The 20,893-nt window shown below is 41.7% G+C and overlaps 1 protein-coding gene across 1 annotated transcript in view; it reads left to right on the forward strand.

The window, feature by feature from the left end:
• Positions 1 to 20,893, forward strand: part of LOC137266022 (dynein axonemal assembly factor 9-like) — a 126,130-nt gene that overhangs the window by 94,072 nt on the left and 11,165 nt on the right. Inside the window, exons 16-27 of the mRNA XM_067801519.1 lie at positions 4,921 to 5,005; positions 11,545 to 11,627; positions 12,349 to 12,393; positions 13,752 to 13,906; positions 15,070 to 15,140; positions 15,471 to 15,615; positions 17,224 to 17,327; positions 17,525 to 17,671; positions 18,472 to 18,551; positions 19,360 to 19,464; positions 19,770 to 19,881; positions 20,038 to 20,126. Of these exons, the coding sequence (XP_067657620.1) occupies positions 4,921 to 5,005; positions 11,545 to 11,627; positions 12,349 to 12,393; positions 13,752 to 13,906; positions 15,070 to 15,140; positions 15,471 to 15,615; positions 17,224 to 17,327; positions 17,525 to 17,671; positions 18,472 to 18,551; positions 19,360 to 19,464; positions 19,770 to 19,881; positions 20,038 to 20,126 (1,221 nt within the window). The remainder of the gene's footprint in view (positions 1 to 4,920; positions 5,006 to 11,544; positions 11,628 to 12,348; positions 12,394 to 13,751; positions 13,907 to 15,069; positions 15,141 to 15,470; positions 15,616 to 17,223; positions 17,328 to 17,524; positions 17,672 to 18,471; positions 18,552 to 19,359; positions 19,465 to 19,769; positions 19,882 to 20,037; positions 20,127 to 20,893) is intronic.

Consider the following 20,893-nt stretch of genomic DNA (forward strand, 5'->3'; position numbering starts at 1 on the left):
TTCATCAATTTTCAATATGAATTCCCCCCTGGCTTCCACACATAGTCAGTTACATAAAAGATGTACACTATTTGAATTGTGAAGCCAACTGCATACGTCATACAGTAGACAGAGTTAACTACACACTACCAATAAACAGCCTGGATGTCCACACACTGGGCTAGATGCAGTGTTTATGTAGGATAATATGGCCATGTACTGAATTATGGATGATAGCATTGTCACAGATTGGAGACCTAACAGTCCAAGATCCTTTTCACAAAGCGATATGGCGCTAAGACCATCATCTCTACCATTCTGTAACATTTGCTGACAACAGATTTAGCGATAAGATCGCTCTGTAGAGAGGGTCTAGTAGCTTGCAGCGAGGCTTCCATTATACAACATGTTAAAGGGATCAATGGTGATGTAACACCTCCATACTGCAAGGCACATGATAGATGAACAGCTTCCATGTGCTGAGTGCTGGAGAGTAGGTTCCTGGAGACACCACTCCTGCTTACATTTGGCTGGAATTTAAGTATCCTGACAGAAGATGCTGCTTTTCTTTATGGGCAAATATGGTGAAAGCTGCATTAGGGATAATGTTTGTTGGAGAATGTCACTTTCAATGTTCCTCCTTCACTTTCATTCTTGTGATAGATCTGACTTTCTCTCTCAAGTATATTTATGCTTTCCTCAGTTACCTTGGCTGCAGCTTAGGATTTTGAAACTTGCGAGCTGTGGTTTTTTTTCAACGCCATGACTGGATAATGGAAGTTTGTAAAAAACCTGCAAAATGTTGGAGAATAAATCAACTTTTTCATCAAAAAGAAATAAAATTAATCTGTTCGTCACAGAATTTCTGCCACAACTTTCTCCCGCGTGGATAGTAATCTCTGAATGATTTAGCATATTGCATCCTGTGAGGACTTCCCATTGCCTTAAAACATGCCATGCAAGGAGAGCTAAAATCCCTAGGGGCTGTTTACCATTGCCCTAAAACATGACCCACCGTGAAAGCTTCATTAAACAGCTCTGTGAAACACCATGTGATTATATTGTCTGTTGGATTTTGCTTACAGCACATTTCTGATTCTGCAGATTCATTATTCATGCTAGCAATGAGTTTCATCAGTATTCTTCTCATTTTAGGAAAAAATGGGCACAGTTCAAATCAGTTAATTTTTTAAACATATTTCATTCCTTTTCTTGCAAGTGGCTGGTTGGTTGGTGTTTAATAAAGGACTCAGCAATGTTCCTTCATCATGGCAGCTGTCTGTAAATAATTATAAGTACAATGTGGGAAGTCCATTTCTGGAGTTCCCTTCCATGATATTCCTGGCATATTGCTGAAAGCACTGTGTAAGTAAACTCACTCACTAACAGTAACTGAGTGATCAAAAGCATGATCATCAATCTTCACAACTGGGACACAATGACATGTGCCAACCAAGTTAACAGACCTGACCACTGGACCCTGGTAGTCACCTCTTATGTAAAATATTGGTTTCTTGAGGCCAGTTCTAACCTGGATCTTCACAGGCCCTTTCTTGTGATACGAAAAGTAAAGTGTAGATGATAAAACATAAGTAATGCCCATTGTTCAGAATCACATTCATACAAAATACTATCTGTCAACTTGAAAAACTTTCATTTTTATCAGCATTTAAGCAACATTACATTGAAGACATTTTTATGGAAACATCCACTGGGACTAGGAGTGGAGATAACTTAATGATGCTAACTGACTGTTGTCATATTTTAATAAAACTACTTTGATGTTGATCTAGACACCTTTCCCATACTTCCAAGTATCATTGGTCATATTTACAAATAACACCGATCAAGTTTGATAAGCATCAAATATATTACTAACACATACTGTAAAGAACACAGTGTTTCTCCAGATGGTAGCAAGTAGTAGGTGTACATACATTGTGATTGTTGTAAAAAAAACTACATGATTACTAAAAGCTAACTCTTTCATAAAAAATTGCACCCCACTTTTTACAAAAGCCTTTTTCAATGGTAAGCATTTGGGTTTTTTTACTTGTTTCTTTTTTTAGTTTAATTTCCCTTAGGTAACAAATAGTTATCTGTTACACTGTGTACTCACTCAGTAAAAGTTGGCATGACACAACTTTGTGTGTAAGGACTTGGGACAAATATAACAAGAGGCATTCGTGATGGAGCTCGGGTGAAGATTGCATTTCATTATGGTATTTCTAACTGAAGCCATTTCTTGCCAACTATAGCGGCACTGAGAAGAACCACAGCTGAACACAGCCAACGAGTAATGGCCTCCATCACTGAACTTTTTGTTTCCTCCATTTATATGCTAATTATAACTATGGTTATGTATGAAGCACATACACTTTGTCCTTTCTTTTTTTGAGAAATGTCTTTGTACTTTAATTTTCCTCATAAACAGGGAAAAAGTTTTCAAATTACTTAGATGACCCCTTCAATCAATATTTCAGTGACAAGCCACTTTCCATTAAGTAATGGTTGTTTCCCTGTTCCTGCACAAGGAGCAACAAGGGCCTGGACAGGGCTGATGTTGATCTATGACCACCTGTTTAGACATGATGTCAGTTCATCAGGGGTCTTAGATAAATACTTCATTATAGTTATCTGTCATTAGCTCAGGGTTACTTCATTGGAAACTAAAAACTTTCAATCAATTACTGGTTGTCTGCCCAGCAATTTACATGTTTTACTCTGTGAAGTGAATGATTCTCTGTTGAATCGATGAAACAAGGATTTTGATACTGTCTGTTGCATGCAAACGCTAATCATCTCATACTCAGTTTTGTCTCCTACAGGTTTGGAGACAGGCTTCCACAATTTGATGGTTATTGTATTGTTCACATTCTGCAAAGTAACCCAATACGCCCACTGCTCAATGGCTCCCGCTGTAAGTCATATTGGGGATTAAGTGAAGGAAAAGCAATCTTTAATGAAGAACTTTCTGTGTCATCAATCAAGGCATTGCATGGGGAAAGGATAATTTATTGTTGCAAACTAATGTTAATACTGGCAAAAAGCATCAAAGCTAGTTTTGTCCAGAGATTGATTTAATAATGACAACATTGTTTTTCTATCCCTTGTCAAATATAATTAATTAAATACAAAGTCATGTGTCTTAGGATATTTGTCAAGTCATATTAAATACTGGATGTAAAAAGTTCTCCATTTTTACAAGGGATGACTGAAATGTTCTGAGCCTTTATATGAAGGAACACTATAACTGAACATTTTTGAAAGTCGGTATGTATGAAGTACAAATACTTTCAATGCTAACAGGATGCAGATGTACCATAAGAGATCTTGCAGGCATATTCTTGCATGCATTAAAGTGCCAAGATTTTCTTTGATATAAGGGCACATTCATGATTTATGACTTTGTGCATGTACGCATGCATACAAGCATGCATGTATGTGTGTAAGAAGAGGGTGGGGGGATTTTTATAGCATGTACATTGTGGGTTTCCCCCTTAAAATTTGTACACAATGTATATTTACTCCACCCCAACCCACCCCACCTCTTTTGTGTCATGTAAAACATCAAAAACCTCATCATCATCACCCCACACACCCACAGATTATCTCCATATAAGATGAGTAATTCTGCATTTATGTAATGGCCTGTGATCCCCAGCCCCACCATCTGCCAAAGACTAAGCAACAGTCAGAGCAGAGGAAACATCTTATATCTCTAGGAGACAGTGTCTGACAGTGGCAAAGTACATCACTGTGGCTTGAAACTCATGGAACATCTGTCTTTACCTGACTGGGCGCTGTCGGACTGACTCATCAAACTTTAGAAGAAAACTGTCAGGCCTTATGCAAAGAATGATGATGTAATTTCAGCTGTTGAGGACATTTTTGCACCACCAAATCAGAAGCATGCTACTCCAGTTGGATCTAATACTCCAGAATCAGCAATGCATTTGGACTTTGGAGTGTATTGTGTCAAAAAATTATTTTTAACCCAACCATCTTGTTAGAGTCAAAGACAGCTGTCAGCTGTCCTTTATGTCAGCCTTACCTGTATTGGAGGGCAGGGTTAGGTCCAACAGGTAACTGGGTTAGTTTGTGCTGAGTGGCATCCTCAGCTTGGTCACAGGGTAACACTGATGTTTTGTTTACATCATGCACCCTTAGGAAATATGGAACAACTAGGTAAAGGGATGTCTGTTTTCTTCTGTTGCAACACCTGTCAGTCATTTGTGTTAGAGCAAACCTGCTTTTATCACTTTGACTACCTCAGTTGTGGCACTTTGTTGGGTCTTGGCTGGCTAACTGTTTTGTGTCACTGACAATCATTCTCATCATTACTTGAAAAATCTCAGCCACATGTAGAAATGATTGGAGTTTATGAAAAACACAAAACAGTAAGGTTATGAGGTCAGGAGACTGAAGGTCATAGGGACATAGCCACAGTCTGTAGCTATAGTTTCACGGCTGACACACACACAGATGCCTGAGTTCACCTGTACATGTAATTTCTTCACGTTGTGCCTGGTCAGTTTCTGCAACAGGGATTCAGAAATAAAGACTACACACCAATGAAAGAACAATACCTGTACATCAAAATATAATTTGCTAACCAATGTCATTAACTTAATTGTGTGCTGTGAACTTTTAGTGGCTGAATAATCATAAGGGATCAGACATCTTCTCTGTAACAGTTTGAATATGTACAAATTCATGACTTCTGTTGATATCTGAGCAGAAGACCCAGGTAAATTAATTTGGAATAGGTTCTGATGTCACCATGTTTTGTATCAATCTTGCTCAGGTGGTGTATGAAAGATGATTGTACTACTGAACCCAAGAGTGTCAGCAGTGTACTGAACTGTAACATGCTGGTCAGTAGTAGCCATGTTGTAAAGAGGTAGAACATCAACTTACTCAACATCGATGTACTTTCAGGTACCTCATGCTGGTGTACAAGGCCATGGCAGAGGCAGTCATGAAAGGAATCCAGACATATGCCAGCACTCTCAGTGTTACTCAGGTAAGCACAAGATCTTTCACAGCAAGTACCAACTGTATTGTCTCTGGAAGGAGGAGCTGCTGAGTTTCTACTTCATTTATTTTCTCTGTTGAATGTTTCAATATAGATATCTTTACCGAGGATGGATAGATGAGGTAATAAAACAGAGATTATCAAAAACAGAATTATGAAAATGGATGAAGAATTGGGAAACCTACCAAATTGTTGCTTACTTGATTAATATACTCATACTAGCAACACAACTTTCAAACTAAAGAAATACAAGAAGTTGAAATTTGAAGTCATTCCTTTCCTCACAGGTAGAGGCTGTATTACTTGTCTGTTTGTGAAATGCAGACTTATTGATGCATAGTTTTGTGTTGCCCCCTTACTTATCTAACTATCCCTATTAAGTCTTACTAGATCTAGTTTTCTCTGCAAAGAATAGGTTTTAACTATTTACTTTTGATTTGTAAGTATGACCTTGGGTTTACAAGTCTGATCTGGGGTTTCAAAGATGTGATTGTTGTTAGTGCTTGTAGTAAATGTCACAGCACAGGTCCACAACAGTTTTGACAAAGTAACCACAGAAGTTTTCCATGCATAAATAGCAATCTGATTGTAAATTTCAGTGTATATTTCTTCAACGAGAATATAGCTTAGGTTTGTATGTACATTAGAAGTTGTTCCTTTCTTGGTTGCCATGACAGAATACTGCCAGAGAATTCCAGGGCAGAAAAGGTCCCCAAGTCACCTTGCTTGTTGGAAGATAAAACAAAAATGGGTGTATAGTATGTTCTCGGCTGATCAGTCTCGCTGACTGGGTTTACCGCATGTCTTTGTATTCCATTTGCATAGATTGATGCTTGTGGTGTTGATCACTGGATCTTCTGGTCCAGACTTGATTATCTTCAGACCACTGCTACACAGCTGTAATACTGCCATACTATATATTGTTTGGTTGCTGCTATCAAAGATAGCTTAGCATTGCTGATACTAGTTCCACAAACCTTCCCTCCTCACCCAGCAAGGCAACAGTGATACTAGTTACACAAGTCTTACCTCCCCACCTAACATTGCTCATACTAGTTCCACAAACCTTCCCTCCTCACCTAGCAAGGCAACAGTGATACTAGTTCCACAAACCTTCCCTCCTCACCTAGCAAGGCAACAGTGATACTAGTTACACAAGTCTTACCTCCCCACCTAACATTGCTCATACTTGTTCCACAAACCTTCCCTCCTCACCTAGCAAGGCAACAGTGATACTAGTTCCACAAACCTTCCCTCCTCACCTAGCAAGGCAACAGTGATACTAGTTCCACAAACCTTCCCTCCTCACCTAGCAAGGCAACAGTGATACTAATTACACAAGTCTTACCTCCCCACCTAACATTGCTCATACTAGTTCCACAAACCTTCCCTCCTCACCTAGCAAGGCAACAGTGATACTAGTTCCACAAACCTTCCCTCCTCACCTAGCAAGGCAACAGTGATACTAGTTACACAAGTCTTACCTCCCCACCTAACATTGCTCATACTAGTTCCACAAACCTTCCCTCCTCACCTAGCAAGGCAACAGTGATACTAGTTCCACAAACCTTCCCTCCTCACCTAGCAAGGCAACAGTGATACTAGTTACACAAGTCTTACCTCCCCACCTAACATTGCTCATACTAGTTCCACAAGCCTTCCCTCCTCACCTAGCAAGGCAACAGTGATACTAGTTACACAAGTCTTACCTCCCCACCTAACATTGCTCATACTAGTTCCACAAGCCTTCCCTCCTCACCTAGCAAGGCAACAGTGATACTAGTTCCACAAACCTTCCCTCCTCACCTAGCAAGGCAACAGTGATACTAGTTACACAAGTCTTACCTCCCCACCTAACATTGCTCATACTAGTTCCACAAGCCTTCCCTCCTCACCTAGCAAGGCAACAGTGATACTAGTTCCACAAGCCTTCCCTCCTCACCTAGCAAGGCAACAGTGATACTAGTTACACATGTCTTACCTCCCCACCTAACATTGCTCATACTAGTTCCACAAGCCTTCCCTCCTCACCTAGCAAGGCAACAGTGATACTAGTTACACAAACCTTCCCTCCTCACCTAGCAAGGCAACAGTGATACTAGTTACACATGTCTTACCTCCCCACCTAACATTGCTCATACTAGTTCCACAAGCCTTCCTCCTCACCTAGCAAGGCAACAGTGATAATAGTTCCACAAACCTTCCCTCCTCACCTAGCAAGGCAACAGTGATACTAGTTACACATGTCTTACCTCCCCACCTAACATTGCTCATACTAGTTCCACAAGCCTTCCCTCCTCACCTAGCAAGGCAACAGTGATACTAGTTACACAAATCTTACCTCCCCACCTAACATTGCTCATACTAGTTCCACAAGCCTTCCCTCCTTACCTAGCAAGGCAACAGTGATACTAGTTACACAAATCTTACCTCCCCACCTAACATTGCTCATACTAGTTCCACAAGCCTTCCCTCCTTACCTAGCAAGGCAACAGTGATACTAGTTACACAAATCTTACCTCCCCACCTAACATTGCTCATACTAGTTCCACAAGCTTTCCCTCCTCACCTAGCAAGGCAACAGTGATACTAGTTACACAAACCTTCCCTCCTCACCTAGCAAGGCAACAGTGATACTAGTTACACAAGTCTTACCTCCCCACCTAACAATGCTCATACTAGTTCCACAAGCCTTCCTCCTCACCTAGCAAGGCAACAGTGATACTAGTTCCACAAACCTTCCCTCCTCACCTAGCAAGGCAACAGTGATACTAGTTCCACAAGCCTTCCCTCCTCACCTAGGAAGGCAACAGTGATACTAATTACACAAGTCTTACCTCCTCACCCAGCAAGGCAACAGTGATACTAGTTACACAAGTCTTACCTCCCCACCTAACATTGCTCATACTAGTTCCACAAGCCTTCCTCCTCACCTAGCAAGGCATCAGTGATACTAGTTCCACAAACCTTCCCTCCTCACCTAGCAAGGCAACAGTGATACTAGTTCCACAAGCCTTCCTCCTCACCTAGCAAGGCATCAGTGATACTAGTTCCACAAACCTTCCCTCCTCACCTAGCAAGGCAACAGTGATACTAGTTCCACAAGCCTTCCCTCCTCACCTAGCAAGGCAACAGTGATACTAGTTCCACAAACCTTCCCTCCTCACCTAGCAAGGCATCAGTGATACTAGTTCCACAAACCTTCCCTCCTCACCTAGCAAGGCATCAGTGATACTAGTTCCACAAACCTTCCCTCCTCACCTAGCAAGGCAACAGTGATACTAGTTCCACAAGCCTTCCTCCTCACCTAGCAAGGCATCAGTGATACTAGTTCCACAAACCTTCCCTCCTCACCTAGCAAGGCAACAGTGATACTAGTTCCACAAGCCTTCCCTCCTCACCTAGCAAGGCAACAGTGATACTAGTTCCACAAACCTTCCCTCCTCACCTAGCAAGGCATCAGTGATACTAGTTCCACAAGCCTTCCTCCTCACCTAGCAAGGCATCAGTGATACTAGTTCCACAAACCTTCCCTCCTCACCTAGCAAGGCAACAGTGATACTAGTTCCACAAGCCTTCCTCCTCACCTAGCAAGGCATCAGTGATACTAGTTCCACAAACCTTCCCTCCTCACCTAGCAAGGCAACAGTGATACTAGTTCCACAAGCCTTCCCTCCTCACCTAGCAAGGCAACAGTGATACTAGTTCCACAAACCTTCCCTCCTCACCTAGCAAGGCATCAGTGATACTAGTTCCACAAACCTTCCCTCCTCACCTAGCAAGGCATCAGTGATACTAGTTCCACAAACCTTCCCTCCTCACCTAGCAAGGCAACAGTGATACTAGTTCCACAAGCCTTCCTCCTCACCTAGCAAGGCATCAGTGATACTAGTTCCACAAACCTTCCCTCCTCACCTAGCAAGGCAACAGTGATACTAGTTCCACAAGCCTTCCCTCCTCACCTAGCAAGGCAACAGTGATACTAGTTCCACAAGCCTTCCCTCCTCACCTAGCAAGGCAACAGTGATACTAGTTACACAAGTCTTACCTCCCCACCTAACATTGCTCATACTAGTTCCACAAGCCTTCCCTCCTCACCTAGCAAGGCAACAGTGATACTAGTTCCACAAGCCTTCCCTCCTCACCTAGCAAGGCAACAGTGATACTAGTTCCACAAACCTTCCCTCCTCACCTAGCAAGGCAACAGTGATACTAGTTCCACAAGCCTTCCCTCCTCACCTAGCAAGGCAACAGTGATACTAGTTACACAAGTCTTACCTCCCCACCTAACATTGCTCATACTAGTTCCACAAGCCTTCCCTCCTCACCTAGCAAGGCAACAGTGATACTAGTTACACAAGTCTTACCTCCCCACCTAACATTGCTCATACTAGTTCCACAAGCTTTCCCTCCTCACCTAGCAAGGCAACAGTGATACTAGTTCCACAAACCTTCCCTCCTCACCTAGCAAGGCAACAGTGATACTAGTTACACAAGTCTTACCTCCCCACCTAACATTGCTCATACTAGTTCCACAAGCCTTCCCTCCTCACCTAGCAAGGCAACAGTGATACTAGTTCCACAAACCTTCCCTCCTCACCTAGCAAGGCAACAGTGATACTAGTTACACAAGTCTTACCTCCCCACCTAACATTGCTCATACTAGTTCCACAAGCCTTCCCTCCTCACCTAGCAAGGCAACAGTGATACTAGTTCCACAAGCCTTCCCTCCTCACCTAGCAAGGCAACAGTGATACTAGTTCCACAAGCCTTCCCTCCTCACCTAGCAAGGCAACAGTGATACTAGTTACACAAGTCTTACCTCCCCACCTAACATTGCTCATACTAGTTCCACAAGCTTTCCCTCCTCACCTAGCAAGGCAACAGTGATACTAGTTCCACAAGCCTTCCCTCCTCACCTAGCAAGGCAACAGTGATACTAGTTACACAAGTCTTACCTCCCCACCTAACATTGCTCATACTAGTTCCACAAGCCTTCCCTCCTCACCTAGCAAGGCAACAGTGATACTAGTTCCACAAGCCTTCCCTCCTCACCTAGCAAGGCAACAGTGATACTAGTTCCACAAGCCTTCCCTCCTCACCTAGCAAGGCAACAGTGATACTAGTTACACAAGTCTTACCTCCCCACCTAACATTGCTCATACTAGTTCCACAAGCTTTCCCTCCTCACCTAGCAAGGCAACAGTGATACTAGTTCCACAAGCCTTCCCTCCTCACCTAGCAAGGCAACAGTGATACTAGTTACACAAGTCTTACCTCCCCACCTAACATTGCTCATACTAGTTCCACAAACCTTCCCTCCTCACCTAGCAAGGCAACAGTGATACTAGTTACACAAATCTTACCTCCCCACCTAACAATGCTCATACTAGTTCCACAAGCCTTCCTCCTCACCTAGCAAGGCAACAGTGATACTAGTTCCACAAACCTTCCCTCCTCACCTAGCAAGGCAACAGTGATACTAGTTACACAAGTCTTACCTCCCCACCTAACATTGCTCATACTAGTTCCACAAGCCTTCCCTCCTCACCTAGCAAGGCAACAGTGATACTAGTTCCACAAACCTTCCCTCCTCACCTAGCAAGGCAACAGTGATACTAGTTACACAAGTCTTACCTCCCCACCTAACATTGCTCATACTAGTTCCACAAGCTTTCCCTCCTCACCTAGCAAGGCAACAGTGATACTAGTTCCACAAGCCTTCCCTCCTCACCTAGCAAGGCAACAGTGATACTAGTTACACAAGTCTTACCTCCCCACCTAACATTGCTCATACTAGTTCCACAAGCCTTCCCTCCTCACCTAGCAAGGCATCAGTGATACTAGTTACACAAGCCTTTACTCCTCACCTAGCAAGGCAACAGTGGAATATACTGTTATACTATATTACACTAGACATTTATGTAGCAGCAATATCCAGTTCGCCAGTTCACCTACTCAAGGGCCCCTTGTTATGCCCTGATCACTAGATGTCCTTCACAATGGCACATCAGATTTTTAATCTCAACTCCCTGGGGATCATAAACTCTTGCAGCCTACAAGGCGTACCAAGTTAATGTGGCTTTCCCATCCTTATGAGGTACCCATTCACAGCTGGGTGGACTGGGAAATTCAGTCACAGTAAATTTGTCCATGTTTACTGCACGTTGCTGTACCCACAACTACCCACCAGCTCGTCATCTACCTACAGATTTGTGCACAGGGTTGTGTATTGCACACTAAGATTTGTGACAATGCTGAAAGAATCTGTACAAAAAGTTGACTCCAAGGTTTTTTACACCTGCTTAAAGGTGGGCTCGATCCAGGCACCTCCAAGCTCACTGGATTACTAGCCTTAGACAGCTCACCCACTGTGCCCCCAATACTTGTGATATTACTGACAACACTGGGACCACCTGTTCTCTCATATACTGTATGAATAACATGTTTCATGTAGCGGAGGAGATGCTTCACGAGATAGTCACTTTCTTCATATTATTGCTGATGATGTTGCAATGTTGTTGCAGGCCAGGTTGAAGGCAGTCCAGACTCTCCATGACGACTGTGGTGACCTGAAGACATCTACACTCCTCAACTATCTGTCTGATAGGTATGTAGGAGGACAAAGAGCAATCTCATGTAGAATGCAGCTAATTCAATCTCATAAGATGTCATGTCATAAATGGCATACAGTGTTATCTTCTCTGTGGGAGTGTGGTATGCTTCAGCACCTAATCATTACACCCTCATTTTGCATGCTTACCCAAATTCAAAACCCCTCTTGCTACATAACATTAAGTTCCATTCTGGTATCTCCTGTGATTTTTCAAGAATCACTATAAAGGCAATGTAAAACTATACTCACTACACTGGCTTTATGTTATCACTGAATGTCATGACAGAATAATTTAACTCATGGCATCAGTGATTTTACAATCTTTAAAGCAAGAGTCATATGATACTGTTTTAAATCTTTGTGTATTGCTTGACTGCATCTCAACGATTGGGAAAATTAGCTATTAAAGGCAGCAGTTGCTACAGTATTGCTCGTCTGGAAGGGATAGTCACCTAGTGAATTGTTGTTATCATACTGCTTGTCATTCAATTTTGAGGAGACAATTTTGTCACACTGAAACCTAGCTACATGCAGTGACACTAAATGCATGCTGTTTTTTCTCAAATCGGAAATTCAAGACTTTTGAAACAGTGTCTTTGACCTCTTACGAAGCAACATCATTTGTTTTTTATCAAATCTGAAACAGCTGTTTAAAGGAGCAATTGTTTCTTGAGGATTTGAATGTATTCTTATCTATGTACTGTTTCTTTTTCAGATCGAGTGTCAAGTTTAGTATAGAGGCTGTGGACAACTGCGGCAGGTGGGAGGGAGTTCACATTTGTTACATTAACACCTACTGTCTCTTCTTGGTTTACAACTCACTCCTGTCAATCTATAAAGAACTGTAGACATTACTAGAGTAGATTACTACTGAAGTAGATTACTAGAGAGTGGTCAGAATTGATCCTTTCAGTTGTGGGTCAGTGTCATCACCCCTGTGATTTTTGTCAGCTGTTCAGAGTTAGAGGTCCTGGATGTAGACACTATTGCTGTCAACAGCTCATCACCACATGACTCCCTAGTTTAAAATACTGTCGACTATGGCAAGGAAGTATACTTATCTATCTGTCTTGTGTCCATGTAATCAGATCAATGGCATGACATTTATATCCAGTATACCAAGTGATATAACTGCTGTTTCAAACTGACTGACTATTTCATTCATTCATATTTATTATTTGGTGCATGTTGAGGGCACTGGTCAGACTTAAGACGGTTTCAGGCTTTAGATCATTTGAGTTTCTGCTACATTGACTTGTTACTACTCAAAATGTCCTTTAGGTACTTTCCATAAAGTATCAAAACTTGAAAAACAGCAGGAAATCTTTCTAATGTCAGTGCTCTGTACTGTGCTCTCTCCTCTCTGTTTGACCCACATTCTTTCAGAATTTCTTGCTTGTGGGTAACATACAGAATAAACTACTCATAATTCAGAATTGATTTTCTGTCATTTGTGAGTATATGTTGCCAAGACTTGTCAGGTACTGTAATTGGTTTGTTAGATATTCATAAGGTGAGTTGATGTCACTTTTGAAACAGTTTAGCTATATGGATAATTGAGACTATAGATTCAATAAGTTTGGGAGATGCAAGTTTACGTTTTTGAAAAGTGGCAATGTTTGCTCTAACATTTTGTTCCACAGCATTTTTATGCCTGTTGAACTAGTGAATGGCCATGCTCCAAAGTTCAGTTTACACATTTGATGAATCTTCTAGCTTCTAATTGATTCTGCATTTTGAATTGCCTAGATAGTTTGAGCTGCTGATCAATTCACTTGATCAATTATCAGTAAGAGCTATGTGAAAATATGTCACAATATAATGTTCATTCCTTTCACAATTTTGGCTCCATATTTAATTGATTTTGCTCTCATGCACGCCTGTCTGTGTGTCTCTGTGTGTGTATGTGTGTCTGTCTGTGTGTGTCTGCGTGACTGTTTGAGAGAAAGCAACAGCATTTGTGTGTACCTACCTCGACATGCCTGCAGTTTAATTTCTTCACTCATGCATTAATGTCCCGTCGTTATTGCAATGATTCAATAACTCAACCAAATGTTTGTAATAAAAGTGAGAGAAATAAATTTTGGTTGTCATATCAAAGCCAATTTATTCCACTAGGCCCAGTTCCCTGCGAGATGGCTGCCAGAGTCTTCTGGTGAAGGTTGCCACTATGACCCTGTATGACGTCCCTAGCTGCCATGGAAAGGGCCACCTCAACTCCTTAGTGTTTGCAGAATCCTTCCTTGACTCTGCTATTCCAGTCTCTGAGCCAGGTGGGATTATGGTATCCAGCAACATAGTATCTAATTACCAGGGGTCTAATAGCCAAATGGTCCACCAACTTGACAGTTAAATGGTCTACTAATCTGATATCCACCCAGCTGAATGATTCAGTAGCCTGATAACCAGCCAGCTGAGTGGCCCTCTATTCTGATAGATGAATGGTCGAGTAGCCTGATAACCAGCCAGCTGAATGGTTTGTTAGCCTATTAACTGAATGGTCCACTAGCCTGATAGCCAAATGGTTCAGTAGCCTGATAACTGATTGATCCACTAGCCTGATAGCCAAATGGTCCAGTAGACTGATAACTGAATGGTCCACTAGCCTGAGAGCTGAATGGCCAAGTAGCCTGATAACTCAATGGTTCACTAACCTGAGAGCTGAATGGTCCAGTAGCCTGACAGCTGAATGGCCCAGTTGCCTGATAGCCGAATGATCTGGGAGCAGGATAATCTGACAGATGAGTTGTCTAGTTGCCTGGTAAATGGATAGTTCTGTTAATTTCATAACTACGCAGCTAAGTGGTCCACTAACCTAATGAATTAATCTGTAGAGTATGTCCTCAGGGATCAAAACATTCGTAACACTAATGGGAATGTTCCATATTTTCACTGTTCAGGAAAATGGATATTTAATTTCTATTACTGGATAGATTTAATCTTGAAGAGAAGACATTTAGCAGATTTGTGACTTACTTGACAATAAGTGGACATAAAGTGGCTAATCTTGAGTGATGGTTATTGATGCTGTGGAATGCCCCGTGGTGGAGGGTTTCACAGTGCTGCAATTAGTGTCCCAAAGCTGGTTCATGTACTTGGAGGTACTGTTAAATGAGCTGAAGGAGACTTTGTGGTGATCAAGAGTATCATGACTAAGGACGTATGTGAAACTCTGAAGCGGGCTACAGTCACTCAGATGTTGTTGTGAACATGATTAAAACATAAATATTTTCACCAGATTCTGCAAACTCAGAACAGGACTCAGTCGTTATTGTTGCACTGTTCAAACAATTTTGTCCAAGTAATATTGGTTATTTAATTATAGTTGCATTATTTATCATTTCTATTGGTCTCTAAATGATGCAGTCAGAATTTATTTTAGCCAGTGTTTTTTTTAACCTGTCTCTGATGTCATTATGCATTTGCTGTGTTGCAGGCCAGCCAGAGACAAACAACAGTGATGTTCTTGTTGTCACCAGTCACCTGCCCAGGTTCCAGATGTGGGCAGTAAGTGGCCAATTTCCATGCAGTGAAACTGTGTCAATCTGTTCCACAGTAGTTCAGAAACTCTCACTCCGCAGCTCAGCTTCATGCCAGTAAACTGTCAATCCACCAGCAACAAAATGTATCCCCGCCTTCCGTTATGTTGGAAAATTAATTAAGCATATTGTTTATCTTCCATTAATCTCATGATTGTAAATTCCAGACCTTTATGTGATTAATTCATGTCTACAAGTTTTACAGGATATCAAATAAGCAAAACTAATAATCATTCTTTTCCTCACATTTCCTTGGTAATTTCTAAAGTGTACGCCGTGTGGTATTTTGTTGTTCCAGTGTGGCAAGGCAGACACATTGGCTAATAAAGATATCCAGGAGAGACTGAAATGTAAGAGGCTGCCTGGTTTGGGTGATGTTTTGATGAATGGAGAAGCAGTCCAGCTGACAACTGGGGATGTGCTCACCTCCGCGCCGTGTCAAGGTCAGTTGGTCAGTGGGGTTCCAGGCATCCTTTCACAGTATTCCACCCATATCACTGTTAGATCAGCAAAAAATAGCCCCCCACACATTGTACCCATATCACTGTCAGATCAGTAAAAATAGCCCCCACACGTTGTACCCATATCACTGTCAGATCAGCAAAAATAGCCCCCACACGTTGTACCCATATCACTGTCAGATCAGCAAAATAGCCCCCACACGTTGTACCCATATCACTGTCAGATCAGCAAAAGTAGCCCCCACACATTGTACCCATATCACTGTCAGATCAGTAAAAATAGCCCCTACACGTTGTACCCATATCACTGTCAGATCAGCAAAAATAGCCCCCACATGTTGTACCCATATCACTGTCAGATCAGCAAAATAGCCCCCACACGTTGTACCCACATCACTGTCAGATCAGCAAAAGTAGCCCCCACAGGTTGTACCCATATCGCTGTCAGATCAGCAAAAATAGCCCCCACATGTTGTACCCATATCACTGTCAGATCAGCAAAATTTACCCCTACACGTTGTACCCATATCACTGTCAGATCAGCAAAATTTACCCCTACACTTTGTACCCATATCACTGTCAGATCAGCAAAATTTACCCCTACACTTTGTACCCATATCACTGTCAGATCAGCAAAATTTACCCCTACACGTTGTACCCATATCATTGTCAGATTAGCCAAATGGATTCAACACACTGTACCCATATCAATGTCAGATCAGCAAAAACAGGCTCTATGCATTGAACCCATATGACTGTTGGATCAGCCAAATGGGCTCTACACATTGTACCCACATCACTGTCATATATTCATCCAAAACAGGCTCTACACATTCTACCAATATCACTGTTGGATCAGCAAAAGTGGGCTCTGCACATTGTACCTGTACCACTGTCAGAGTAATCCCAAATAGGCTATACACATTGCAACCATACTGAGAATAGTTGTTTATGCTGACAAGACAGTGCATTACGTACTACTGGACTGTACGACAGACCCCACAACAAGGTCAGCTGCCAGTGGAAAAACATGGTTGTCGGCATTGCTGGCCAGGGTTGCTGTAGCAACAATGTAGTGAGACATTTGTTATGCTACACTTATGATGCTGCTGGGTCATGGGTTAGAACTGGTCCGCTGCAAAGTATGCTGGTCACATGAGGTGACTTATTGATCTGGTGGCCAGCATCAGGGACTTGATCAGTTTGCCCCAATATTGGTCATTGCTCACAATATTGGTCTCTGGATTGTCTGGGACTAGACTTGATTATATACAGGTTGCCATGAGACAGCTTGGAGATTGCTGATCATGATGATTTAAACAATAAACACTATGTTATTGCTTGACTATGTGAAGATACATCAGGCGATCTACAGTTGTGATTGTGCAGTCAAGGGTGTAAAAAACCCATTAACTCATTTCACTCATGTAAATGATGACAGATATTTGTCTCTTCTTGGCTGGAAAAGCATTATATATTTCAGACTCATAAAGTTGATACAATCTGGTAGAACTTTGACATTCAACACTAATGGTAATTCTTCAGCTTCAGAACAAGTGGTTTCAGTCTCATTGTTGGATGTGTTTGCAGACTGTCTGTACTTGTATGAGAATGGCATGATCATCCAGGCTTTGCAGTATGGGGCATTCTCTCTCATGGCCAGACATGTAAAAGGGTTCTCCTTGTACGATGGGGTAGGTTATCTGGAGTTGGTTTCACACTTACAACATTAATTGACATGATCTCCTATTGATAACAATGTTATAAGTACTTCATTGCAATTACTGTGTGGGAGTGGTTCTGGTTCATTCCTTCTGTAAGTGACAATTCAAGATATTAATGCACCACTTAGAGGGAGGTGTCTGGTAAACAGTGTGTTTGTGTGTGACAGGATTCCATATCGAATGTTGCGTTCCTCATCGCTGACCTTGATGTGACCTCCAGGGATCGAATTCCTCCTCACCTTCTCAGCTCCAACAACAGGCTGGTCATTATAATCCATCCCCGGAGTAAAGCCAGGAAAGCTCTCTTCCAGCAGGTAATATAGGTGTCACAATGGCAGTGTATCATGTGAACTGAGTGAGTGGGTAGTCACTGTCATCAATACTGGAGGGAGAAGTTCATAGAAAATGTGTCTTCTAGATGGTAATATGTATCTCAGTTACAGTGTCAACCATCTTGTGAGTGTGTGTGAGTGAGTGAGTGAGTGAGTGGAGTGCGTTTTCCTTCTCAAAGTGTTCTCACAAAGGTCTCCTTGGCTCAGACTCCACTATTCCCACTCCACTATTTACAGACTCCACTATTCCCACTCCACTATTTACAGACTCCACTATTCCCCTCCACTATTTACAGAGTCCACTATTCCTCTCCACTATTTACAGACTCCACTATTCCACTCCACCACTATTTACAGACTCCACTATTTATAGACTCCACTCTTCCCACTCCACTATTTATAGACTCCACTATTCCCACTCCACTATTTACAGACTCCACTATTCCCCTCCACTCTCTACAGACCCCACTATTCCCCTCCACTATTTACAGACTCCACTATTTATAGACTCCACTATTCCCACTCCACTATTTACAGACTCCACTATTCCCCTCCACTATTTACAGACTCCTTTTTTCCCACTCCACTAATTACAGACTCCACTATTCCCCTCTACTCTCTACAGACTCCACTATTCCCCTCCACTATTTACAGACTCCACTATTCCCCTCCACTATTTACAGACTCCACTATTCCCACTTCACTATCTACAGACTCCAGTATTCCCTCTCCACTGCCTACAGGGCACCTGTATTGCTGTATTTCCGGTGTGACTGTTGCAGGTCCTGCCTGCATGGAAGGGGGATAGTGACATGCCAGAGGTAAAGAGACAGGAAACACTCCCTGAAGATCTGGCTGCACTGTGAGTGTCTGTCATACATGATTCAGTCAGCCCACTAGGTTCCATATAAGTAGTATTTCAAGAATATTACTTTCTGACTTAAAGTATTTTTACAGTTAATTACTGAAACATGGATATTCAGTCATGCTCACCTTGACTAAAGACAGTATGTGAGAAAGAAAGATGCAATAACATTAAGGCTACAATGAATACACTATGTGGGGAATATAATATGTATCATGAATATTGGGTAACGAATACAAATAATCATTCACAAGTATAATATTGTAGTTAGTGATTGATGCACAGTTAGGAACCCCCATATTGACCCTTAATTTGTCATGGTATTAACTGGTCATCAGAGATAACACTGAAATTTGGTATGTAGTATAGTCATAGTCCATGTGCAGCCTTTGCAAACTGACATGACTTGCACGACTGCAATGCTAGTAGATATTCCATTCTTGAATATTTTCACTTTAATAAGGGCTAAAGTAAAACATGCTGAGATAAAAAATTGTAAATATTCATTCATATTCAGTTCTGGTGACCACAAATAATGGATTGTATTCATGAAGGGCTACGGTTAGATTCACTAAATATGTGAGTGTATCATAACAGCCCTAAATAACATGGTTGAAAATGTTTGATATCATGCAGTTTTAAAAAGGATATTCTTTTGGAGCAATGTCAGTAACCCTGTTTGTTGTCTGAATTAAGTGCACTTTTTGACACCTGTCACTTCCAGTAATCATGGCATAAGAAAATAATAATAGTATTTTCTCTCTTAGAATGAGGTAATTACAACAAGTGTTTAATGTTGTAACAGCCACAAGCTACTGCAGATCCAGTACACCGCATCCGAGAGCATCACTGCCCCCCTCAATACCGTCACCTTCAAGCGGGTCCCCAGTTTCCTTCCACACATCAACAGGTACACCAAACATCAGTTCTTTTGAAGCAGATGCATTTAGAGGTTGTCATCAAGGGTTGGAGTAATACTTAAAGACAGTTAAATTATTATATCACATGACTTCACAGTATCATTATCTCTGCCTTATAACCCAAATTAAGAGACACATGTGGTAAACGTAAGTGTTTATTAATAATAACACTGAGATTTCTGTTTCAGTTTTGACAAACATATGTCTTCAGACTAGTCAGTCATGAAGTTAGCTTGATTCTGTATTAGTATAATGTAATGTATACAGTAATTGTAGTGTATGATGTGTGCCACAGGTTCCTGCCTCACTTCATGGCTAGCAGTGTGGGCTGGCATCCAGTGTCGCAACATGATCTCCACTGTCTGCTCAAACAAGACATCCCACCTCCACCAACAGAGACAGAATGGGTATGCTTTGCTCACATGTAGTTATAAAAGGTATTATCAACTTGAAGATAAGTCACCCATAGCAAGTGTGTTGAAAAACAGAAAAATTTATCAAAAGTTCTGTAATGGTTGTAGGGTGAAAATGTCAGCTTAACTTGAGTACATACTTTTCCCCAGATCCCGATAACTATCCTCACTGGCGTGCCAGGTTGTCACAAGGAGAACTTAGCTAGAACCATCACCAGCTTTGACAAGGACAACACACGGTAAGTGGAGACAATGCATCCTGTCTGGTTTCCAACTGTATGCTCTCCTCACCCACAAGCTGTGCCTTAATACTCTTGTCTTCTCTTGGTAAATCTTGGGTACATGATGATGTGTTTCCTCATAGAGGAGCTGTGCATTCATGCAATTGTCCTCCTTTTATTACGTTTTGGGTACAGGGTGATGTGTCTCCTCACAGGGGAGCTGTGCCTTCATACACTTTTAGTAAGTCTTGGGTACACGATGAAGTGTCTCCTCACAGGGGAGCTGAGTCCATCAGAGTAAGCCTTGAGTATATGTAAGAGTGTCTCTTCAAATAGCAAGTAACTGTTTGTTGACTCCTTTGGTCCTGCAAGTGATGGGCAATACCCCTGGCCTAAAGTTAGGGATATGGATCTGTTTTGCAAAGCTCTCGTAGCACTACAACTGTAGGCATGTATGCAGTGGAAAAAGTTACGAGATCTTAGGCTTACAAGAGCATTGTGAAATAGGGCCCAGGACCTTGTATGGCATAGTGATGTTGGTAAGTGATGATGGTCCATCATAAAACAATATATATTTGTATCAGGTCAGAATGTATTAAGGACTGAATCGCTATGCTGGAACACTAGGTAGGATATCCAGTACACAGACCTATATTACAGGGAATGAAGGATGGTTGTAGCTCTGAATAGATAGCCATAGGTTCCAACTGAACAAACACTTTTTCATTGTCATTATTGTTGATGTTAATTCATGCTTTATTTCATCAAGCTTCTGATGTGTTACA

This window comes from Haliotis asinina, chromosome 15, assembly GCF_037392515.1.
Source record: "Haliotis asinina isolate JCU_RB_2024 chromosome 15, JCU_Hal_asi_v2, whole genome shotgun sequence".
Lineage (NCBI taxonomy): Eukaryota > Metazoa > Mollusca > Gastropoda > Lepetellida > Haliotidae > Haliotis > Haliotis asinina.